At 44.2% G+C, this 26,412-nt stretch overlaps 1 protein-coding gene across 1 annotated transcript in view; it reads right to left on the bottom strand.

Annotated features, from left to right (window-relative positions):
* Positions 1–524: 524 nt before the first annotated feature.
* SPATA7 (spermatogenesis associated 7) overlaps positions 525–26,412 on the bottom strand; it is a 40,768-nt gene continuing 14,880 nt past the window's right edge. The window contains exons 6-13 of the mRNA XM_075281634.1: positions 22,005–22,414; positions 21,461–21,509; positions 18,469–18,539; positions 14,216–14,272; positions 1,993–2,070; positions 1,855–1,912; positions 1,282–1,516; positions 525–943 (exon numbers count right to left, since the gene is read on the bottom strand). Coding sequence (XP_075137735.1) covers positions 525–943; positions 1,282–1,516; positions 1,855–1,912; positions 1,993–2,070; positions 14,216–14,272; positions 18,469–18,539; positions 21,461–21,509; positions 22,005–22,414 — 1,377 coding nt within the window. The remainder of the gene's footprint in view (positions 944–1,281; positions 1,517–1,854; positions 1,913–1,992; positions 2,071–14,215; positions 14,273–18,468; positions 18,540–21,460; positions 21,510–22,004; positions 22,415–26,412) is intronic.

Genomic DNA, 26,412 nt, shown 5'->3' with positions numbered 1-26,412 from the left:
CACAGTGTCTGCCATATAAATGCACTGGATCGCCTTAGGTTCTAAGCAGACATTTTGACTCTTGTCTATTTTAGTCTCTAAATGTAAAAACTTAGTCTTGCTCTATGCAATCCTCTGGATTGCTATCAAAAAATTGTTATTTCCTTTAAGGGGTTGTCCAAAACTTGATATTGATGGTCTACTGTAAGACAGGTCATCGCTATAAGAGCAGTGCAGATATGACACCCGGCACTCCCATCGATCAGCTGCCGCAGAGAACAGAGCTGTCTGCATTCTGCTCCATTCTCAGGGTATTGGCTGCTGAGAAGAGTGGATCAGTAGGGTGATGGGTATTAGATACAGATACTAGTGAGCTATTCTTAGGAAAGGTCATCAATATCTTTAGCCTGGTTTTCCTTTTAACAGACAATGATAAACGGAGACAGAAAACCCTACCACATCTAGTTTTCTTAGCCCTAAGGTATTACCCGTATGTGAATAAATTCCTAGAAGCAGCAGGATACTCCACTACATCATTTATTTCTCTAGAAGCCATTCTGGTCATTAGTCTCTACAGATTCTTCCTCTCCTGAATCTGAAACCTGGACGACAGAAAAATTTTGCTGCAGGTCTTCAAGAGACTCTATATTGTCCGTTTTCTTAGGTGACGTACAGATCTCCAGACCTATTTCTAAGGAGTCGAATGTGTTGTCCAAGGTCTGATCTTTATCAGAGATGTCTGGCAGGAGATTGTTCTCAGGGATTTCTTGCAATACCTGAATATCACCAACTTCATGGTCAGAAGATGCTCTATCTTCTTCTGTACCTCTGTTATCCAGAGAAGAATTAATGTGCTCATATGAGAGTTGGGGGAATTGGTCGCCTCCATATTCCTGATCATCATTTTGATCATTTGCACTTACTGGGACATAGTCTCCCTGCTCCTGCGGAATTTCTGTTCTGTCTGTTTCAGCAAGGTATAAAGAAGAAAATGTTTGTTTTTGTACTGTGTTAGCCAGTATATGAAATATAAAAAACTTAAGTCTTCAGTAGATGATACCTTTTTTTAATGGATAACTCATAATGAAGACAGAATATAATGTTTCAAAGCTCTTTGGCTTCTTTTTCAGATATAACTAGTTATATCTGAATATATACTAGTTATATCTGAAGAAGAAGGCAAAGAGCTTCGAAACGTTATATTCTGTCATCATTATGAGTTAGCCATTAAAAAAGGTATCACCTACTGAAGACTCAAGTTTTTTCTTTCAGCAAGGGCATCAACTTGAAACTGGTACTTACTATATTTTCCATTCATGTATGGTACAGAGTTCGCAAGTAGATGCTGGTCAATGACTATACCATCTCGATGACAGGAAGCTTGCTCCTGAGAGTTCCTATTCATGGCTCCATCCCAAGACAAATTGGCGAGTGGTCTACTGGTGCTTGAGAGGTTACCCACAAGTGACTTCTGATTGGTTTCCTCCTTGAAGTCCAAGTCAGCCCTGAGAATGTCTAGCAGATGGTGCATTTTACCCTGTACAAAGAAAATAATTTACATGCAATAAGCTGGTAAAGTATGGGAGGATCACACACTGGGAAACAAAGTAACAGGAGCAAGTTTTACAGCAGCACAGGGTAGATATGAGAGGGAAGAGTATGCAGATCTTATGGGAAGACGCACACATGCTACAAGCTATTACGCATTAGAAGTAGGACATCTGGCCACCAAAAAAACAAAGTTAAAAATGACAAGCGAGACGCGTTGTGTTCCTCAAAATGGCTGTGAGTAAAACCAGCATTATAAAATGGAAAAAGCAGGATCCCCATCAGGACAGCAGTGCTGATCTTGTTACCAATCCCAGGGAGTCTTACCTCATCTAATCGATGTCTGTTTTCTTCTAGATGGCGCTGGAACACGCGCTCTAACACCCTGAAACAGACAGATATTTAGAGCACTGACAATGAGTACTGTCCCTTCCCCTGCAGCTATATCATTTGATCACCACTGACCTGTCTGAGAACAGCCCAAGGGTCATGATTTCATTTGTTATATCTGCTACAAATTTGAGGTACGTCAGTTCTTCCTCTCTATAAGCAGAGAGAAATAAGACAAGATGAACCCCATTTCTTACTTCAGCACAGTTTGATCTTCAGATTTGTGGAAAGAGCCTATATTCTCTAATCGGTCATTGTCTACCGTACATACACACGTGGACAAAATTGTTGGTACCCCCCGGTTAATAAAAGAAAAATGCACAATGGTCACAGAAATAACTTGAATCTGACAAAAGTAATAATTTGCCAAACTACATGTTGACAAGCCACAAAGCTTCTGGGAGAATGTCCTATGGACAGATGAGACAAGAATCAAACTTTTTAGCAAGGCACATCAGCTCTATGTTCACAGATGGAAAAATGAAGCATATCTTTAAAATAACACTGTCCCTACTGTGAAACATGGAGGAGGCTCTGTTATGTTCTGGGGCTACTATGCTGCATCTGGCACAGAGTGTCTTGAACCTGTGCAGGGTACAATTAAATCTCAAAAGACTATCAAGGGATTCTAGAGAGAAATGTGCTGTCCAGTGTCAGAAAGTTTGGTCTGAGGCGCAGGTCATGGGTCTTGCAACAGGATAATGACTAGAGATGAGCGAACAGTGTTCTATCGAACTCATGTTCGATCGGATATTAGGCTGTTCGGCATGTTCGAATCGAATCGAACACCGCGTGGTAAAGTGCGCCATTACTCGATTCCCCTCCCACCTTCCCTGGCGCCTTTTTTGCTCCAATAACAGCGCTGGGTAGGTGGGACAGGAACTACGACACCGGTGACGTTGAAAAAAGTAGGCAAAACCCATTGGCTGCCGAAAACATGTGACCTCTAATTTAAAAGAACAGCGACGCCCAGCTTCGCGTCATTCTGAGCTTGCAATTCACCGAGGACGGAGGTTTCCGTCCAGCTAGCTAGGGCTTAGATTCTGGGTAGGCAGGGACAGGCTAGGATAGGAAGGAGAAGACAACCAACAGCTCTTGTAAGAGCTAAATTCCAGGGAGAAGCTTGTCAGTGTAACGTGGCACTGACGGGCTCAATCGCCGCAACCCAGCTTTCCCAGGATCCTGAATGGAATACACTGTCAGTGTATTCCCGTATACCCGATATATACCCCGATACCCGTTCCAACGGTGTGCCCCCCCACCTTCACCCCAGAAATACCCTGCAAGTCCCCTAGCAATAGAATTGGGGCTATATACACCCACAATTTTTACTACTGGTATACAGTGCCATTGTCTGACTGGGAATTCAAAGAATATATTGGGAATACAAATACCCTCATTTCTTGCTACTGCCATATAGTGCCAGTTTCTGACTGGTAATTCAAAGAATATATTGGGGTTACGTGCACCCACAATTTTTACTACTGGTATACAGTGCCATTGTCTGACTGGGAATTCAAAGAATATATTGGGAATACAAATACCCTCATTTCTTGCTACTGCCATATAGTGCCAGTGTCTGACTGGGAATTCAAAGAATATATTGGGGTTACGTGCACCCACAATTTTTACTACTGGTATACAGTGCCATTGTCTGACTGGGAATTCAAAGAGTATATTGGGAATACAAATACCCTCATTTCTTGCTACTGCCATATAGTGCCAGTTTCTGACTGGGAATTCAAAGAATATATTGGGGTTACGTGCACCCACAATTTTTACTACTGGTATACAGTGCCATTGTCTGACTGGGAATTCAAAGAATATATTGGGGTTATAAATACCCTCATTTCTTGCTACTGCCATATAGTGCCAGTTTCTGACTGGTAATTCAAAGAATATATTGGGGTTACGTGCACCCACAATTTTTACTACTGGTATACAGTGCCATTGTCTGACTGGGAATTCAAAGAATATATTGGGAATACAAATACCCTCATTTCTTGCTACTGCCATATAGTGCCAGTGTCTGACTGGGAATTCAAAGAATATATTGGGGTTACGTGCACCCACAATTTTTACTACTGGTATACAGTGCCATTGTCTGACTGGGAATTCAAAGAGTATATTGGGAATACAAATACCCTCATTTCTTGCTACTGCCATATAGTGCCAGTTTCTGACTGGGAATTCAAAGAATATATTGGGGTTACGTGCACCCACAATTTTTACTACTGGTATACAGTGCCATTGTCTGACTGGGAATTCAAAGAATATATTGGGGTTATAAATACCCTCATTTCTTGCTACTGCCATATAGTGCCAGTTTCTGACTGGGAATTCAAAGAATATATTGGGGTTACGTGCACCCACAATTTTTACTACTGGTATACAGTGCCATTGTCTGACTGGGAATTCAAAGAGTATATTGGGAATACAAATACCCTCATTTCTTGCTACTGCCATATAGTGCCAGTTTCTGACTGGGAATTCAAAGAATATATTGGGGTTACGTGCACCCACAATTTTTACTACTGGTATACAGTGCCATTGTCTGACTGGGAATTCAAAGAATATATTGGGGTTATAAATACCCTCATTTCTTGCTACTGCCATATAGTGCCAGTTTCTGACTGGGAATTCAAAGAATATATTGGGGTTACGTGCACCCACAATTTTTACTACTGGTATACAGTGCCATTGTCTGACTGGGAATTCAAAGAGTATATTGGGAATACAAATACCCTCATTTCTTGCTACTGCCATATAGTGCCAGTTTCTGACTGGGAATTCAAAGAATATATTGGGGTTACGTGCACCCACAATTTTTACTACTGGTATACAGTGCCATTGTCTGACTGGGAATTCAAAGAATATATTGGGGTTATAAATACCCTCATTTCTTGCTACTGCCATATAGTGCCAGTTTCTGACTGGTAATTCAAAGAATATATTGGGGTTACGTGCACCCACAATTTTTACTACTGGTATACAGTGCCATTGTCTGACTGGGAATTCAAAGAATATATTGGGGTTATAAATACCCTCATTTCTTGCTACTGCCATATAGTGCCAGTTTCTGACTGGTAATTCAAAGAATATATTGGGGTTACGTGCACCCACAATTTTTACTACTGGTATACAGTGCCATTGTCTGACTGGGAATTCAAAGAGTATATTGGGAATACAAATACCCTCATTTCTTGCTACTGCCATATAGTGCCAGTTTCTGACTGGGAATTCAAAGAATATATTGGGGTTACGTGCACCCACAATTTTTACTACTGGTATACAGTGCCATTGTCTGACTGGGAATTCAAAGAATATATTGGGGTTATAAATACCCTCATTTCTTGCTACTGCCATATAGTGCCAGTTTCTGACTGGTAATTCAAAGAATATATTGGGGTTACGTGCACCCACAATTTTTACTACTGGTATACAGTGCCATTGTCTGACTGGGAATTCAAAGAGTATATTGGGAATACAAATACCCTCATTTCTTGCTACTGCCATATAGTGCCAGTTTCTGACTGGGAATTCAAAGAATATATTGGGGTTACGTGCACCCACAATTTTTACTACTGGTATACAGTGCCATTGTCTGACTGGGAATTCAAAGAGTATATTGGGAATACAAATACCCTCATTTCTTGCTACTGCCATATAGTGCCAGTTTCTGACTGGGAATTCAAAGAATATATTGGGGTTACGTGCACCCACAATTTTTACTACTGGTATACAGTGCCATTGTCTGACTGGGAATTCAAAGAATATATTGGGGTTATAAATACCCTCATTTCTTGCTACTGCCATATAGTGCCAGTTTCTGACTGGGAATTCAAAGAATATATTGGGGTTACGTGCACCCACAATTTTTACTACTGGTATACAGTGCCATTGTCTGACTGGGAATTCAAAGAGTATATTGGGAATACAAATACCCTCATTTCTTGCTACTGCCATATAGTGCCAGTTTCTGACTGGTAATTCAAAGAATATATTGGGGTTACGTGCACCCACAATTTTTACTACTGGTATACAGTGCCAATTTCTAACTAGGAATTCAAAATGCGCAAGGCTCCCGGAAAGGGACGTGGACGAGGCCGTGGGCGAGGTCGGGGGAATGGTTCTGGGGAGCAAGGTAGCAGTGAAGCCACAGGGCGTCCCGTGCCTACTCCTGTGGGGCAGCAAGCATTGCGCCACTCCACAGTGCCAGGGTTGCTTGCCACATTAACTAAACTGCAGGGTACAAACCTTAGTAGGCCCGAGAACCAGGAACAGGTCTTGCAATGGCTGTCAGAGAACGCTTACAGCACATTGTCCAGCAGCCAGTCAGACTCTGCCTCCTCTCCTCCTATTACCCAACAGTCTTGTCTTCCTTCCTCCCAAAATTCCGAAGCTTTACAGAACAATAACCCAAACTGTCCCTGCTCCCCAGAGCTGTTCTCCGCTCCTTTCATTGTCCCTCAACCTGCCTCTCCACGTCACGATTCCACGAACCTAACAGAGGAGCATCTGTATCCAGATGCTCAAACACTAGAGTCTCCTCCATCTCCGTTCGATTTGGTGGTGGATGACCAGCAACCCACCCTCATCGACGATGATGTGACGCAGTTGCCGTCAGGGCATCCAGTTGACCGGCGCATTGTGCGGGAGGAGGAGATGAGACAGGAGTTGGAAGAGGAAGTGGTGGATGATGAGGACACTGACCCGACCTGGACAGGGGGGATGTCAAGCGGGGAAAGTAGTGTGGATGTTGAGGCAGGTGCAGCACCAAAAAGGGTAGCTAGAGGCAGAGGCAGAGGTCAGCAGCTTAGGCGAAGCCAGGCCACACCCGGAATCTCCCAAGATGTTCCAGTTCGTACCCAGCCCCGAAAAACTCCCACCTCGAGGGCACGTTTCTCGAAGGTGTGGAGTTTTTTCAAGGAATGCGCCGAGGACAGATATAGTGTTGTCTGCACAATTTGCCTCTCGAAATTGATTAGGGGCTCTGAGAAGAGCAACCTGTCCACCACTTCAATGCGCCGTCATTTGGAATCCAAGCACTGGAATCAGTGGCAGGCAGCAACGGCAGGACAAAGGCCGCCTGCCGTTCACGCCACTGCCACTGCCTCTGCCTCTGCCACTGCCACTGCTGACTGTGCTGGCGATGCACTCCAGAGGACGAGCCAGGACACCACTTCATCTGCCTCCGCCACTTTGTTGACTTCTACCTCATCCTCCCCTGGTCCTGTCTTATCTCCTTCTCCTGCACCATCAAAGGCACCATCAGGCGTTTCTTTACAACAACCCACCATCTCTCAGACATTGGAGCGGCGGCAGAAATACACTGCTAACCACCCACACGCGCAAGCCTTGAACGCCAACATCGCTAAACTGCTGGCCCAGGAGATGTTGGCGTTCCGGCTTGTTGAAACTCCCGCCTTCCTGGACCTGATGGCAACTGCGGCACCTCGCTATGCCGTCCCTAGCCGTCACTACTTCTCCCGGTGTGCCGTCCCCGCCTTGCACCAGCACGTGTCACTCAACATCAGGCGGGCCCTTAGTTCCGCGCTTTGCACAAAGGTCCACTTGACCACCGACGCGTGGACAAGTGCATGCGGACAGGGACGCTACATTTCACTGACGGCACACTGGGTGAATGTAGTTGAGGCTGGGACTGCTTCCCAAACTGGCCCGGTGTACCTCGTCTCCCCGCCTAACATTCCTGGCAGGGACACGAGAAGAACACCCCCCTCCTCCTCCTCCTCTACCGCCTCCTCCTCCGCCACCGCCTCCTCCTCCGCCACCGCCTCCTCCTCCGCTGTTAGATTGACCCCAGCTACGAGTTGGAAACGTTGCAGCACTGGCGTTGGTAGACGTCAGCAGGCTGTGCTGAAGCTGATCAGCTTGGGGGACAGACAGCACACTGCCTCCGAGGTGAGGGATGCCCTCCTCGATGAGACGGCAATATGGTTTGAGCCGCTGCACCTGGGCCCAGGCATGGTCGTTTGTGATAACGGCCGGAACCTGGTAGCAGCTCTGGAGCTTGCCGGACTCCAACATGTTCCATGCCTGGCCCACGTCTTCAACCTAGTGGTGCAACGTTTCCTAAAGAGCTACCCCAATGTTCCAGAGCTACTGGTGAAAGTGCGGCGCATGTGCGCCCACTTTCGCAAGTCGACAGTAGCCGCTGCTAGCTTAAAATCTCTCCAGCAACGCCTGCATGTGCCACAACACCGGCTTTTGTGCGACGTCCCCACACGCTGGAACTCAACGTTTCAGATGTTGAATAGAGTGGTTGAGCAGCAGAGACCTTTGATGGAATACCAGCTACAAAACCCTAGGGTGCCACAAAGTCAGCTGCCTCAGTTTCACATCCATGAGTGGCCATGGATGAGAGACCTTTGTGACATCCTACGGGTCTTTGAGGAGTCCACAAGGAGGGTGAGCTCTGAGGATGCGATGGTGAGCCTTACAATCCCGCTCTTGTGTGTTCTGAGAGAATCCCTGATTGACATCAGGGATAACTCAGATCACACAGAGGAGTTAGGGATAGCATCCGATCCGTCACAGCTGGAGAGTAGGTCCACACATCTGTCCGCTTCACTGCGTTTAATGGAGGAGGAGGAGGAGGAGGAGGAGGAGGAGGAAGAAGAGTTGTCCGATGATGTGATGGTGATACAGGAGGCTTCCGGGCAACTTCGAATCGTCCCATTGTTGCAGCGCGGATGGGTAGACATGGAGGATGAGGAGGAAATGGAGATTGAACTTTCCGGTGGGGCCAGAGGAGTCATGCCAACTAACACTGTGGCAGACATGGCTGAGTTCATGTTGGGGTGCTTTACAACCGACAAGCGTATTGTCAAAATCATGGAGGACAACCAGTACTGGATCTTTGCTATCCTTGACCCCCGGTATAAAAACAACATCTCGTCTTTTATTCCGGTAGAGGGGAGGGCCAATCGCATCAATGCTTGCCACAGGCAATTGGTGCAGAATATGATGGAGATGTTTCCAGCATGTGACGTTGGCGGCAGGGAGGGCAGTTCCTCCAGTAGGCAACCAAGTTCTCACCGGTCCACACAAACGAGGGGCACACTGTCTAAGGTCTGGGACACCTTGATGGCACCCCCTCGCCAAAGTGCCGCCACGGAGGGTCCTAGTGTCACCAGGCGTGAGAAGTATAGGCGCATGTTGCGGGAATACCTTTCCGACCACAGCCCTGTCCTCTCCGACCCCTCTGCGCCCTACACGTATTGGGTGTCGAAGTTGGACCTGTGGCTTGAACTTGCCCTATATGCCTTGGAGGTGCTGTCCTGTCCTGCCGCCAGCGTCCTATCTGAGAGGGTGTTCAGTGCAGCCGGTGGCATCATCACTGACAAGCGCACCCGTCTGTCAGCTGAGAGTGCCGACCGGCTCACTTTGATAAAAATGAACCACCACTGGGTAGAGCCGTCATTTTTGTGCCCACCTGTGTAAAGCACCCCAACATGAAACTCCATGTCTGTACTCAACCTCTCCAATTCCTCCGCATCCTCATACTCATCCACCATAAGCGTTGCACAATTCTGCTAATACTAGGCTCCCTCCACCCTGATTTCCCCCAACTCTGCTGGTTAGAGGCTCCCTCCACCCTGATTTCCACCAACTCCGCTGGTTAGAGGCTCCCTCCACCATGAATTTGCCCAAACTGGGCTGTTTAGAGGCTCCCTCCACCATGAATTGGTCCAAACTGGGGTTTTTAGAGGCTCCCTCCACCATGAATTGGTCCAAACTGGGCTGGTTAGAGGCTCCCTCCACCATGAATTTCCCAAAACTTGGCTGTTTAGAGGCTCCCTCCACCATGAATTTGCCCAAACTGGGCTGTTTAGAGGCTCCCTCCACCATGAATTGGTCCAAACTGGGCTGGTTAGAGGCTCCCTCCACCATGAATTTCCCAAAACTTGGCTGTTTAGAGGCTCCCTCCACCATTAATTGGTCCAAACTGGGCTGGTTAGAGGCTCCCTCCACCATGAATTTGCCCAAACTGGGGTGGTTAGAGGCTCCCTCCACCATTAATTGGTCCAAACTGGGCTGGTTAGAGGCTCCCTCCACCATGAATTTCCCAAAACTTGGCTGTTTAGAGGCTCCCTCCACCATTAATTGGTCCAAACTGGGCTGGTTAGAGGCTCCCTCCACCATGAATTTGCCCAAACTGGGCTGTTTAGAGGCTCCCTCCACCATTAATTGGTCCAAACTGGGCTGGTTAGAGGCTCCCTCCACCATGAATTTGCCCAAACTGGGCTGTTTAGAGGCTCCCTCCACCATGAATTGGTCCAAACTGGGGTGGTTAGAGGCTCCCTCCACCATGAATTGGTCCAAACTGGGGTGGTTAGAGGCTCCCTCCACCATTAATTGGTCCAAACTGGGCTGGTTAGAGGCTCCCTCCACAATTAATTGGTCCAAACTGTGCTAATTAGAGGCTCCCTCCACCATGAATTGGTCCAAACTGGGTTTTTTAGAGGCTCCCTCCACCATTAATTGGTCCAAACTGGGCTGGTTAGAGGCTCCCTCCACAATTAATTGGTCCAAACTGGGCTAATTAGAGGCTCCCTCCACCATGAATTGGTCCAAACTGGGTTTTTTAGAGGCTCCCTCCACCATGAATTTGCCCAAACTGGGCTGTTTAGAGGCTCCCTCCACCATGAATTGGTCCAAACTGGGCTGGTTAGAGGCTCCCTCCACCATGAATTTCCCAAAACTTGGCTGTTTAGAGGCTCCCTCCACCATTAATTGGTCCAAACTGGGCTGGTTAGAGGCTCCCTCCACCATGAATTTGCCCAAACTGGGCTGTTTAGAGGCTCCCTCCACCATGAATTGGTCCAAACTGGGCTGGTTAGAGGCTCCCTCCACCATGAATTGGTCCAAACTGGGGTGGTTAGAGGCTCCCTCCACCATTAATTGGTCCAAACTGGGCTGGTTAGAGGCTCCCTCCACAATTAATTGGTCCAAACTGGGCTAATTAGAGGCTCCCTCCACCATGAATTGGTCCAAACTGGGTTTTTTAGAGGCTCCCTCCACCATGAATTTGCCCAAACTGGGCTGTTTAGAGGCTCCCTCCACCATGAATTGGTCCAAACTGGGCTGGTTAGAGGCTCCCTCCACCATGAATTTCCCAAAACTTGGCTGTTTAGAGGCTCCCTCCACCATTAATTGGTCCAAACTGGGCTGGTTAGAGGCTCCCTCCACCATTAATTGGTCCAAACTGGGCTGGTTAGAGGCTCCCTCCACCATTAATTGGTCCAAACTGGGCTGGTTAGAGGCTCCCTCCACCATGAATTTCCCAAAACTTGGCTGTTTAGAGGCTCCCTCCACCATTAATTGGTCCAAACTGGGCTGGTTAGAGGCTCCCTCCACCATGAATTTGCCCAAACTGGGCTGTTTAGAGGCTCCCTCCACCATGAATTTGCCCAAACTGGGCTGTTTAGAGGCTCCCTCCACCATGAATTGGTCCAAACTGGGCTGGTTAGAGGCTCCCTCCACCATGAATTTCCCAAAACTTGGCTGTTTAGAGGCTCCCTCCACCATTAATTGGTCCAAACTGGGCTGGTTAGAGGCTCCCTCCACCATGAATTTGCCCAAACTGGGGTGGTTAGAGGCTCCCTCCACCATTAATTGGTCCAAACTGGGCTGGTTAGAGGCTCCCTCCACAATTAATTGGTCCAAACTGGGCTAATTAGAGGCTCCCTCCACCATGAATTGGTCCAAACTGGGCTGTTTAGAGGCTCCCTCCACCATGAATTGGTCCAAACTGGGCTGGTTAGAGGCTCCCTCCACCATGAATTTCCCAAAACTTGGCTGTTTAGAGGCTCCCTCCACCATTAATTGGTCCAAACTGGGCTGGTTAGAGGCTCCCTCCACCATGAATTGGTCCAAACTGGGGTGGTTAGAGGCTCCCTCCACCATTAATTGGTCCAAACTGGGCTGGTTAGAGGCTCCCTCCACAATTAATTGGTCCAAACTGGGCTAATTAGAGGCTCCCTCCACCATGAATTGGTCCAAACTGGGCTGGTTAGAGGCTCCCTCCACCATGAATTTCCCAAAACTTGGCTGTTTAGAGGCTCCCTCCACCATTAATTGGTCCAAACTGGGCTGGTTAGAGGCTCCCTCCACCATTAATTGGTCCAAACTGGGCTGGTTAGAGGCTCCCTCCACCATTAATTGGTCCAAACTGGGCTGGTTAGAGGCTCCCTCCACCATGAATTTGCCCAAACTGGGCTGGTTAGAGGCTCCCTCCACCATGAATTTCCCAAAACTTGGCTGTTTAGAGGCTCCCTCCACCATTAATTGGTCCAAACTGGGCTGGTTAGAGGCTCCCTCCACCATGAATTTGCCCAAACTGGGGTGGTTAGAGGCTCCCTCCACCATTAATTGGTCCAAACTGGGCTGGTTAGAGGCTCCCTCCACAATTAATTGGTCCAAACTGGGCTAATTAGAGGCTCCCTCCACCATGAATTGGTCCAAACTGGGTTTTTTAGAGGCTCCCTCCACCATGAATTTGCCCAAACTGGGCTGTTTAGAGGCTCCCTCCACCATGAATTGGTCCAAACTGGGCTGGTTAGAGGCTCCCTCCACCATGAATTTCCCAAAACTTGGCTGTTTAGAGGCTCCCTCCACCATTAATTGGTCCAAACTGGGCTGGTTAGAGGCTCCCTCCACCATTAATTGGTCCAAACTGGGCTGGTTAGAGGCTCCCTCCACCATTAATTGGTCCAAACTGGGCTGGTTAGAGGCTCCCTCCACCATGAATTGGTCCAAACTGGGCTGTTTAGAGGCTCCCTCCACCATTAATTGGTCCAAACTGGGCTGGTTAGAGGCTCCCTCCACCATGAATTTGCCCAAACTGGGCTGTTTAGAGGCTCCCTCCACCATGAATTGGTCCAAACTGGGCTGGTTAGAGGCTCCCTCCACCATGAATTTCCCAAAACTTGGCTGTTTAGAGGCTCCCTCCACCATTAATTGGTCCAAACTGGGCTGGTTAGAGGCTCCCTCCACCATGAATTGGTCCAAACTGGGGTTTTTAGAGGCTCCCTCCACCATGAATTGGTCCAAACTGGGGTTTTTAGAGTCTCCCTCCACCATGAATTGGTCCAAACTGGGGTTTTTAGAGTCTCCCTCCACCATGAATTGGTCCAAACTGGGGTTTTTAGAGGCTCCCTCCACCATGAATTTGCCCAAACTCTGCTGGTTAGAGGCTCAATCCACCCTGATTTTCAAAACAAATGTTGGTGCCAACCTCAACTTACTACAAGGGCCAAATTCACTGCTGGTGACAAGCTCTCCTCACTGCAAGTGCCAAATACACATGTTTCAAGGTGTTTTCCTACTGTCAGAGAGGTGGTATTGAGTGTGTAAAGTGTGTAGTTGTTAGGCTGTGATGTTGGGGTAATAGAGGGTCTTTGGTGTGTTAGATGCCCCCAGACATGCTTCCCCTGCTGTCCCAGTGTCATTCCAGAGGTGTTGGCATCATTTCCTGGGGTGTCATAGTGGACTTGGTGACCCTCCAGACACGGATTTGGGTTTCCCCCTTAACGAGTATCTGTTCCCCATAGACTATAATGGGGTTCGAAACCCGTTCGAACACACGAACATTGAGCGGCTGTTCGAATCGAATTTCGAACCTCGAACATTTTAGTGTTCGCTCATCTATAATAATGACCCAAAACACACAGATAAAAACACCCAAGAATGGCCAAGAGGAAAACATTGTGCTATTCTGAAGTGGCCTTCTATGAGCCCTGACCTAAATCCTATTGAGCATCTTTGGAAGGGGCTGAAACATGCTGTCTGGAAAAGGCACCCTTCAAACCCGAGACAACTGGAGCAGTTTGCTCATGTGGAGTGACCAAAATCCCTGCTGAGAGGTGCAGAAGTCTCATTGACAGTTACAGGAATCGTGTGATTGCAGTGATTGCCTGAAAAGGTTGTGCAACAAAATATTAAGTTATAGGAACCATGATATCTGTCCAGGCCTGTTTCATGAGTTTTAATTTTTTTTAAATTCTGTTGAAGCGAAAAGCAATGTCTGACTTTCATTTGTTCATTTTTATAGAATTTTTATTTATTATTACTTCTGTCAGGTTCAAGTTATTTCTGTGACCTATGTGGGTTTTTCTTTCATTAAACGAGGGGTACCAACAATTTTGTCCATGTGTGTAAGTCTGAGCAATCTTTTACTGCACCTAATGCTTTCAGGACATACATCATAGTTAAAATTTTGGGACCTCTCTCCCAACTATTGCGCTGAATCACATTATAGTGCACTATAACTTACTCAGAGTGAATCTTCTGGAGTGTTGGAGACGGAGACTTGAAGTCACAGGAAGACACCCTAGAAAAGCCACACAATGTTACTAGAACAGATTATACATTTGACCTCTTGGGGCACCGTGCTCATGAATATTTTAATCGGACATACCCTGCATCTTTTCATTGTAATATAATTATGATCATCAGCTAAGACAGGTAATTATGGTGACCAGTGACTGCAGAGTAGGCTGAACACGTCCCCAGAATCATTGCAGTGGCAGCACAAGTGAATCTATAAGGTGAATATGACTTACTTAAGTAGCCAGGTCTTACAATAATGTGAACATCCAACTCTTCCTGCCATCATGGTAATGCCCATTGTTTTCTCAGTCACAAAACTTATATCGCGGTTGATAAAACAAATCAACAAATTTCTAGAAGAGTGCAAATGATAAAGTTTAAGGGAGCGATATGTCAGATCTGACAGATTATTGGTGTACACCTGTTGGAGAGTCTATGATCGGAGTTACTTAGAAGCAGTAGACCTCACACTCAGACACAACAAAATGTGATCACATCTCAGTATGAAAGGAACAGCAAAAGACGGAAGCAGCCGTGGACAAAAGTCAAAGCCTGATGCAAGGGACACAAGGACCTTGTTGAACTATAGTCAAAAAACACAAAATTATGGCGGCTCAACTTAATGGCGAGTTAAATGCAAATTTAAGGAGGAACTTTCACTCCACTAACTCTTTTCAGTATCTATTGAAGGATGCAAAGAGTTGGAGTTGGTTGAGGCGATGAAAGATGCCCCCTAACAGTCACATCAAAATTGCAAAACCCCCTCCTGAAATTGTCACTTTCTTATTGCAAATTTTGAAGTTATTGCTGAAGTATGCTGTGCATTTTAACCCTTTAGCAATCTAACATTTTAGCCTTAGACCAGTAATAATTTATTTTCTCTGCGTTCCCACACTCATTTTTTTATAATTTATTGCAATGTAGCTTTACAGGACCTTGTATTTTGTGGGTAAATAAGAACTGATTAGAAAACAACAGGATTATGGCATTTATCAGGTAGAATAAATAACATACTATTTTTATTTCAGGGGTTGTTATAGATGTTGAGATACCGATTTTCAGACTTTTTTGTTTTCCATTAACCGGGGATACAGAAAGAAAAGATAATAAAAACATTTTTTTTCTGTAAATGATTGCTGACTGCAGCACAAAGAGGTTACATGGCATGTTTCTGATAATGGAGGGGTGGTGAGTGACATAATGAACAAAAGTCTATGGTACCCTCTCTCCTGGGGTTATCTGAATTGTCAAGGACAGGTGAATAATAAAATCCTTTTCTCCTTTCCCTGCATGGTCAGCTCCACCACGTCTTCTCACTGATTAAAGTGAAAGTGTGAGTATATGCAGCTCCGCTTTAACCAGTGATATCTCAAAATCTAGGTGGGCTACACACATGATCTTGGTCTTCTTTTAAATCTTTTAGAGTCATTTAAAGTTACATTGTCAATAGTGATGAGCGAATACTATTGGAAACTCTAGTTTCGAATACCTCGCTCCCATAGGAATGAATGGAAGCGTGCGAACTGCAAGGGGTTAAGCGCCAGCCACTCCCATTCATTCCTATGGAGCGAGGTATTCGAAACTGCAGTTTCGAATACTATTCACTCATCTCTAATTGTCAATAAACATGTTGTACTTGAGGTGAACAGCAATGCACTTCTCAAGCCCCGAGTTCTGCTCCTTCAAAATTGTAGGCGGGGTTAGGGGCACCAATACCAGTGAAAATGTCAGATGTTATCCATAGCAGTGCATAAATAGGCAAACAAAGCTCAAGCTTTGACTTTTGACCACAGCTGCCTCTGTCTGCAGATGTTTTGGTGGTCTCTTCATACTGGACTAGAAAGCTTCAACACACCCATCACTCAGAAACCCTCCTACCAGGCGCAAAGCAACAATCAGTCCCTGTTAGAACATTATCACCTAAAACAAATAGCTTTTTAGAATAGTACATGTAATAAAGTTTGTTTATCAACAGTGATATAAGCCTACATTATGGAGAAAAACAAAATGGGTCATTTCTGGAAGTGGCAGGTGTGTCAGAAAGAGATATACTTGACTATGTAAAAATAATGGTGCTTGCATTATTTTGTCCAACCTGCGTACTCCATATACTCACACCTCAAGTATACATTTTGGGTGTAATTAGTTATGCGGTTGTGGGATAAAATGACTAGCTGTTTTGTGCAGAAATGATAGTTATTATGGCCTTGAAGTTCCCCGATGAACCCTCCCACTTGATCACTGGCTCCAACTTGGTAACAAATCTGTTACTATACCCCTACACCAGTTACTATATCTTAGTAGGAAATGTCCCATAAATTTGAAAAGACATAGAAAAGCTGTTTGGAGACAACAAACTGCTACTTAGATTGGTTTTGTTCTTGGGGTCCAGTCCAGGGTGGGGGACTGAGTAGTGTGAATTGTGGATGACTGGCAGTGTATGACTCACTAGCGTCCATGGCTTCCATTTTTAATTCCGACCCATCTTATGTTGCATTGCACTTTTGTTGTAACATTATGATGTATACTGCTTTTGTACTTGGAACAACTAACTCTGCTCGCATATATGGTGTTGCTGTTATGGTTTAATTTCAAACTGCAAAACTAGAAGCTGTAAAAATGAAAATAAATCTGGCACTGTGGCTCCATCTGCAATAAACCTGCAGCTCTCATGGTCAACTATATATTCAATGGTCTTATCTTTAAAACAAGTCCCAGAGTGGATCTCTAGATATATCCTGAAATATAGTAGGTCGGGGAGCCCCTTCAAGGGGGTGAGGCCATTGCTGACAGAAAAGAGGAATAACATAGATCCTGCTGTTCCTGTGTAACTGTAGATGACCCAGGGGCAGGGGTAACATGCACTTTTCTGCAAACTATCATCCTCTCCCCCCACAAATTAGGGAGCATGCTGTGTCATATAGGAGTTTTCATTAAAAAAAAAAAAAAAAAAAAAAGTGAGAGAAGATGAACACTTGCTTATTTTAGCACCAGTCTATGCCCAGTTTTGCTGGTCATTGATGCCACAATCCAAATGTTTACTAGTATCCAGTTGATGCAGCCAAAAAAGCTGAGTCAAACATCGCTAAAGTTTCCATTTTACACTGCCTCTATTCTGTCCAGATCTGAATAAAACCGTATTTGGCTAAGACCTCACACTGCGGAAATGCAACTTTTTTTTGTTCCAGATTTTGCTGCGGTTTTTTGAGCCAAAGCTGAGAATGGCTAAAAAAGGAATGGGAAATATATAGGAAGTTCTTATTCTTCTACCTTCTGCTCAATCCACTCCTGGTTTTGGCTCAAAAAACTGCAGCAAAATCTGCAACAAAAAAAGCTGCATTTCCGCAACATGGGGCCTCAGCCTTTGGCGGGTCTTTAAGTGTATTATTTGTACTTTTTTGCACCAATATTACAAACACAACACCTAGACCTCCTGCAGTTCAGAACCACCAGAGGTATGACATTATCTTCAGTTCTGATGAACCGCAACAGTTCTGGGTATTGAAAATAGAAACAATAAAGCAGCCCTAATTAAAATGATCGATCTTTACATTGGTTAGAAGATAAAAAGCATTAGGTTAGGTTTAGGTACTGTATTTGCAACTATTTATTCAGTTTACAATTTGTATGGGTTTATCTTTAATACATTCGTGGATGAAACATTGCATAGCTTCTGATACAATGTCTTTTTTTTTTAATCATACAAGCGCTTATTGTTATTGGTAATTGTGGGGGGGGGAACTTTTGCATTGCTTGATTTATTATAGGCAAACAACAAAAAAAAAAGATGGCCATGACTGTCAACAAGACAACTGTAATTGTCAGTTGTCTACTTTCAAGAAAAATATAGGGTTTAGGGGTCCATCTTAAAACCAGATTTTCTGAAGATATGATTTTCTGAAGATATGTGCATGTAGACATATATCTAAGTCGTACGTATGCATTCTGCACATGTTAAACAAAAGGTCGAGTACATATAAAGTTCTGCTTTGGTCACCAATATAAATTTTTATGCATTTTATGATAAACTCCACTGTGGCTTCCCTGTATGGAGGTGCCTGTGTGTATAAGTGCTAAGTGGCATTTTGACAAATATATGGGGATGATAAGATGTAGGACCTCCATCAATTGCACATTTATAGTACATAAGTGTGTCAGGTAGCAATAATCCTTTAAAGTAAGATACATGTTTCATACCTGGAAAAGGAATGCTGGTGTTCAGGTCCCTCATCATCTTCACTCAGCTGTAGATTTTCATTACTTCCTTCCTGGGATAAGAAATCACAATCATCCTCCAAGTAAACTAATCTGTAATCTAATTTTTCATCATGAAGATGCAGACTGCCCATGTCCAGTGTTATCCATAGAATAATAAAGCTTACTAATGCATTCTCTGCAGTGAATAAGTTTTAATACGGTAATATATGGCTTGCAACTGAAGCTCAGATTATTACATTTGCAAAGTGTAGAAGATATGGCTTGCACTCATTTCACTGCCTCCCCTGCTGAAGCTCTGACTCTCCAGTAAGTGACTGTGGCCAGAGTAGGGGGATGAGATGTGACATCAAGCAGAGATTAAAGGGGTTGTCCAGGCAAAAACGGACAACCCATTTTAAGGGGATGTTCGGGATAAATTAAAAATTTACCACTACACTAAACCCCCTCCCCCGCTTAACTTCTAATTTACTCCCTTTAAAAGAAAGTATATCCTACTAATATTATAAGTGTGAAAGTTTGTGTGTTTGGATGTTTGTGAGTTTGGATGTTTGTTCCTCAATCACGCTAAACCGCCTGGACGGATTTGCGTGCAATTTTCCACAAACATAGTTTTCCCTTAGGATTGAGTCACAGGCTACTTTTGGTGCCACTAAACATGGCTTCCTAGCAGGAGACTCACAAAAGCAGGAATCCTAGCCCCAGCTATAGACTCACACACACTGCCTGGAATTTCCTGCCTCAACCTGCCTGCACACTCCTTACTGTCACCTCAGGAGTAGCCCTCACTCTACTCACTCACATTTACACAATATAACAGATCACATTGTCTGTATCACTACATACACAATATAACACATCACATTCACATTGTCTGTATCACTACATACACAATACAACACATCACATTATCTGTATCACTACATACACAATATAACACATCACATTGTCTGTATCACTACATACACAATATAACACATCACATTCACATTGTCTGTATCACTACATACACAATATAACACATCAGCTATAGACTCACACACACTGCCTGGCATTTCCTGCCTCAACCTGCCTGCACACTTCTTACTGTCACCTCAGGAGTAGCCCTCACTCTACTCACTCACATCACAATATAACACATCACATTGTCTGTATCACTACATACACAATATAACACATCACATTGTCTGTATCACTACATACACAATATAACACATCACATTGTCTGTATCACTACATACACAATATAACACATCACATTTGCTATCCCACCAAACTTTTTAAAGCACTTTTACAGTTTCACACGTCTGTGTCCGCCCAATTCTCAAATCACCGCAGACGAAGTTGCGGGTAAAAGCTAGTTTACCCATATATCTAACCTGGATCAGAACTCTTGTTTCAAACCCTGTTTACACCCACATCCATACTGACCCAAACCTGTTCTCATGGCCCATGGTTAGTGAATTTTCATTTTCACAATTTACATAATCACCAGGGTAATAACCCCTATGGACATAGTATAGGGAGTCTCCACACCGAAGGAAGTGTTGAAATAAATTAAGAGATTTAGGCTAAGACCCCACGTGGCATCCCAGAAAAAAAAAAAAAAAAGAAGTGCTGTGGGAAAAACCGTGGCATCAAAGCATCGCGGCTCTTCTCACAGAGCTTTGCACAGAAAGTTTGCAGAGTTTTCCTCCGCGGACTTTCTGCTTCAATTATACCTATAGAGAAACCACCTTCATTTCCATAGATACAATTTCCAAAATTGTAACAGTTTTGGGAACCACAGCACGTGTGCTACATGGATTTCAACACAAAGTGGGGATGGGATTCACTAGAATCCCATCCACGATGCTGTGACTGTGAAACACCATGGATTTTTCAGCGGCATTTACGCCACGTAGGGTTCTGGCCTTAAAGGGATTCTACCAATAAAATCTTTTTTTTTTTGTGGATAAGACGTTGGAATAGCCTTTAGAAAGGCTATTCGTCTCTTACCCTTAGATGTGGTCTCCGCTGCGCCGTTCCTTAGAAATACAGTTTTTTACCGGTATGCAAATGAGTTATCTCGCAGCAATGGGAGTGGGCCCCAGCGCTCAAACAGCGATGGGGTTGTCCCACCGCTGCCAGAGAAGCATCTTCAGCGCCGCCTCCTTCTTCGTCCGCAGCGTCATCTTCAATGTCTTCTTCCGGCACAGGCTCGTAACTTCTAGGCCTCGGGCCTTGAGCAGAGCAGACTGCGCAGGCTCACAGGCCACTGGAAAATGGCTGCTAATAATACTGTGCAAGTGGCTATTTTCCCATGGCCTGTATACCTGCGCAGTCTGCTCTGCACAAGGCCCTTGGCCTAGAAGTTATGAGCCTGCGCCGGAAGAAGACATTGAAGATGACGCTGCGGACGCAGAAGGAGGCGGCACTGGAGACGCTTCTCTGGCAGCGGTGGGGACGCCCCCATCGCTGCGAGAGAACTCATTTGCATACTGGTAAAAACCAGTGTTTCTAGCGGAGACCATGTCTAAAGGTAAGAGACGAATAGCTTTTCTAAAGGCTATTCTGACGTCTTATCCACAAAAAAAAAAGGTTTTAATGGTAGAATCCCTTTAAAGAGAAATACTTAAATATAAATCATGGGGGTGGGGGGGTTATTTATGAAACCTAGCACTCTACAACTGGTGTAAAAAGGGAACAAAGCAGAGATTTGACACTTTTGATCTCATTTGCACAAAAATTTGCAACTTTTGGTTTCCTGCACCAATCACTCCGTTTTTCAAAATTGGCTGTGGTTTGCCTGTTTAGCTGTCCGCAATCCAAATTTATCAATAAATGTATCAAACATTGTACAACATTTGATAAATTTGGTGCAAAACTGAATTTTTGATAGAGTGCCCCTACTGTAGCCAGTAACCTAGACTCACATCATTGAATTACTAAACAATAAGGTTAAATATCCTCAAAAAGTAGGCTTAGGGGTTACCTGGTCTCTGATTGGTGAGGTTTCCTGGGTTTGTGATAAGTGCCGAAAGCTGGAAAAAAAAGTGTTAAAATTGGTTGGAGAGAAAAATCCCAGATGCAGTGAATCAGACCATTAAATGGGGGGTTTTGAATGTCCTAGGCAGGGGTTTGGTTCCTATATACCCTTCAGTGTAGGAGGAAATATTCACATAAAATGCAGCTTATTATTATTTTTCATGAAAACAAGTCACATCATTTAGGTATGAAGCTGATATGATAATCTGAATACCCCATTACACTTTAGAACTCTTTATAGGAGGATATGGTTTCTCAGGCTTACAGTAGTCAGTTTATTTCACGACTATGGGCGATACAAGTCAACGACAAGAGGATCCATTCTAATGGCAGGGCTAATAAGCTGAACTTAGATGCATGAGAGGTAGCAAAATAGACAAACCCACTAAAGAGAGAGAGTGCACAGGCTCTTTACCATGTATCGTATACTACATATCAAACATTGTTACATACTGGTATATGCAATTTGGTCACAATATTTGACCCTATACCTGCTGATATCCGTCTGGGTCTCTGCGTTGGCTGCTGTTCCCCTCCTCTTCCTTCTGGGTGGAGTGTAATAACGAGACTGTGCTAATACAGACTTGGCCTCGGTCTTTAAGGTGCGGGGGGTGAAGGGACGCTCTTTGTTGGTAAATTGATGGGAGTGTTTCTCCAACAGGTCCCCACTATAAGTCTTAGTTTTACTGTCCTGGAACTTGCAGGGACTAGACCAGGCGGTAGTAGCACGGAGGCCACTGTTCAGTCTGAAGAATTCAGGGTGTCTTTCGTGGAGCTCACCAGGGTGGGCTGGAGACCTGAGGTGTCTTGGAGAAGAAATGAAGGAGCTGGGAGAGTACACAGGCCCTGGGTCTGAATATGGGGAATGTCTCCAGAGAGGAGAGTGAGGGTCATAGAAGTCCTGGAATAAAGCAGAAGTCATTCATCAATATCACAGAGGTCAAGCTAGCTAGTGTAACAACAATGATAATATCACCACGCCCATATGCCACCTTTGTAGTTTAAAAAAGTTGCAAACCTTGGCTTGAGTCTTTTTGAACTCCATTTTTTTCACCACCCTCACCATGTTATGAAAAGGGGCATGGCACTTGCCTCCTGTGAGCAGGCCTGATACCTGCCGTGGTTTAGGGATGCCACCCTTTGTGCTTAAATTTCTTACACATTTTAGGATCTCTGCTTACTGTCAGTGAATTGAGAACATCCTTGTTTACATTCAAGGTTAGTAATTTCTGTACATAGCTTGTCTTGTGGTTACAAACTGACAGGGGTCTGAAAAAAGTTATAGGCTCAGACTTCAAAATAAATGATTAATTATATTATACAATTAATTTTGTATAATTAGATGCATAGTTTGTTGCGTATTTACTTTCATTGGAATTCAGTCATTAAGTATTTAATAAACTGAATGCCATTTATGAAGGAATCGAGAATTAGGCTAAGGAAAAATCGAGTAGTTGCATTTGGTGGTTTGACCTACCAACTCAACAGCCCTGTGTAAGGCCTCGTTCATATCAGTGTTTGCATTCCGTCAGGGGGAGTCCGCATGAGGACCCCCCCCCCCCAAACAGAATACCGAATGCAACTGCAATCGGTGTGCCAGTGACAGCACACGGACCTCATAGACTATAATGGGGTCCGTGTGCTTGCCGTCAGATCTCATGCAGACAGAAAAGTACTTCTCAATCTACTTTCCTGTCTGCATGATTGGTGTGGGCAGAAGGCAGCAAGCACACGGACCCCATTATAGTCTATGGGGTCTGTGTGCGTTTACTGCACACCGCTTGCAGTTGTTTTCGGTATTCTGTTCGGGGGGGTCCTCATGCGGACTCCCCGAACGAAATACAGAACGCAGATGTGAACCAAGCATAACACATTCATGAGATTAGAAGCCCACTTGCTGACTGTGAGAAGTGGAGTTGTGGCTGGCATCCATCCTTAAAGAAATCTCTGCACTAGCCTGATGTTAAAAATAGAACAGAGGAGGGGAAAACGGGCTTTGCCTTCCTAGAAAACTGGCACTGTGAACAATAGGGTGAGAGTAGCAATATGGACGAGGATGGGACCAGAAAACTGCTAAAAACGTCTCTAAACACCAGACATACCACTGAGATTACAGTGCATTTACCTTTTTCTAGATGACTCACTACTCTTTACTTTGTCAAGTAAATTAAACAAAAGAAACCGAAATAATCTTGTAACTCTGACTACAAAGAAGACAGCCACACCGTCATCCTCAACCCTAAAGTGACATGACCTGCACCTATGTGTTGTAGCCAACAGCTGGTCCATAAGATTATATCAGGAAGGAAAACATTCAGTGCAAACACCATGGACGCAAACGCCACAGCAGCATAGCAACATGGACACCACTGCCGCCCTCAGCTAATCCTCAATTCAAGAAAATGACTCAACTAACGCAGGAGGAGTGTGATTTATTGCAGTACACAAATGCAAAATTGCAGCAATTTGCTTGCGCCATCACAGCAGAGGAACGCTCTGTCCTCCCGCTTGTGACTACTGCTTTTGTCAAGCAATCTTCTGTTCTGTGTCATTTCTGTTCTTTTTTTATTTGTTAGAAAAACACAATTAAGGAAAAACGTTTTTGTTGAAATTGCCAGAAAAACAAGCGGTAGGAATCAGGAAGCAGAAGTGTTCAATCCACGGTTTCCACCCACCAACTTACACAAAAACTTTTTAGCCAAAATTGCTTTTTTTTTTGTCAACAATTAAGGGTCCTTGATATAAAGGCTTGACATTGTGCAGGATTTGTGTATAGCGCGGCTGGAGCAAGTGACGCGAGTCCTTAAGTCATCACATCAACAATTTCATACTGACAGGAACACCAGTATAATAATCCGCACGCAGGGATCATAGTCGTGTGAAAAAGTATTAGTGGGTAGTCACGGACATCGCTGCATGCAATCATGACCTCAAGGCTACAGGCTTATTTCCCATATAAGGTCTCTCTGCCCACACATATCATCTAGAAACTGAAACCAGTACAAACTAGAAAGCCTTCACAGCTGAGGATTAGTTACAATGGTTTAGTTCAGACCATCCCAAAAAACTTAAATTATATCATGACAATGGCACCTGGATCTATTCCAGTGAATGGGAGCTGAGCTACAATAGTGCAGCACAGCAGACTGCCTATAGTGATATCACTGTGTTAATAACCATTTTTAGGGATAGGCCATCAATCTCTACTCTTGGACAACCCCTTTTAGTTTAATAAGGCTGAACATTTTTGATGTAGCTATCCCATCAGTTACACAACTTCAGTCAGGACTTACTATATGTGGAACATTTTTGGCAACGGATGTGGATCAAACAGAAGCTGTTTTACGGGCAATTTTCCTTTAACTTAGACAACACTATTCATAGAGGGTGGGAATACTTGTGCAATTTTTTTCTATGTCTACAATATGGACCCTGCTGGGCAAAACAGATATAGAAATAGAATAGCAGGCAGCCTACAGCACTTGTACTCAAAAAGGAAAATATGAAAGCATAGCAAAATTTATAAAGAAAACAAGAATGAATATTGAAAAACTAAATATTTAACCCTTAGACGTTGCTAATCTGGCTATTTACGTCGCTTAATCTGATGCCCGATGCTGCAGACACGTTAAAGTCACACACCTGTGATGGCAGATCCATGCTGAAGTTACTGCCCTGGGGTTACACTGTGATAGGGGAAGCGTTTAGGACTTTTATCACCGCTGTTAGCTACAAAATTTAACTCTTTATAGTGATGATAGTAAAGTGAAAGAGACTCGACATTTACTTTGTGCTAGCAGAACTCGCTCCCCTGCCACCCCCTTCCATCACCTACTTCCTGGATATTTGCTCTGTCTCAGCAGGGAACCTAGCTAGAGATAACACAAGCAGTTTACATCCCTCTACTATACTAAACTACTGCTTAATTTACACATGGACCAGGGGTTCAGAAAATAAGACATGCTGAATATAAATCCAAATTTTTTTGTTGAAAAACTATATAAATGTGTAGCTCCTGTGATCAGAAGAACTAGGAAAGCAAATTTTAATATGTTTATGTGGAATAGTATATATAAAACAATTTAGTTTTAGGTAAAAGAAGAAAAATATAATATTTTAATATTTTTCCACATTTTATATCATTCTTCTACTTCTAGTGGAAAAAATATTCAACTTATTTAACAAATAGGGATAGTTATTTCAAGCTTCATGTGCCCTGAAAAAAACATGGTAAAAATAGTTGGGTTATGCAAAGCCATTAAAAAGATATTGCTGAAAAAAAGCAATGTCTACCAAAGTGCTAAATTTGGCCTCAGGATTGGGGCATCAATGATGCTTGGTCCTGAAAGGGTTAAGTTGTCAAGTCTCTTTTATGGTAACAATTTAGCCGAGAAACTTGATAATTTCAAAAATACTTGTTGCCATGGAAACGTGAACCGTTCTGACAGATTAAATATTGAGACCCCCCGCAGCGGAGGCTCTACAGGCTGTCTATGTGTTCACTCGGGACCACGCTTCATCCTGTGTCTTCTAGAAACACAAACACATTTTAGATTTCAGAACTCAGCTGGATTCCTTTCAAAATTGGGGAAAAAAGTAAATAACATAATTGCCAACTTGGGTAAAACACAACAATTGCTCCACCGACCGCCATCTGCGCCCTTTTGTTTCCCGCACGTTCATGTAAATTACTAGTAAGCCTTTATATCTAGTCACGATGAGTATAGCTTCATTTGTTTCAAGCCTATACTGCAAAAGGCACCACTGATGCATTTACATGGAATATAGTATAAGAAGGTGAAAGGCAAAGTACCGGAGTCCTGCTATATCAGCCCCAGATTCCTGACTTATGTATGGTCCACTGTGGGTCTGGAATAGGTTTCATCCCCATGTGTAGGT

This window comes from Leptodactylus fuscus, chromosome 7 (assembly GCF_031893055.1).
Source record: "Leptodactylus fuscus isolate aLepFus1 chromosome 7, aLepFus1.hap2, whole genome shotgun sequence".
Classification (NCBI taxonomy): domain Eukaryota; kingdom Metazoa; phylum Chordata; class Amphibia; order Anura; family Leptodactylidae; genus Leptodactylus; species Leptodactylus fuscus.
The sequence above is the reverse complement of the archived record's forward strand: the minus strand, read 5'-3'. Positions and strand labels throughout refer to the sequence as shown.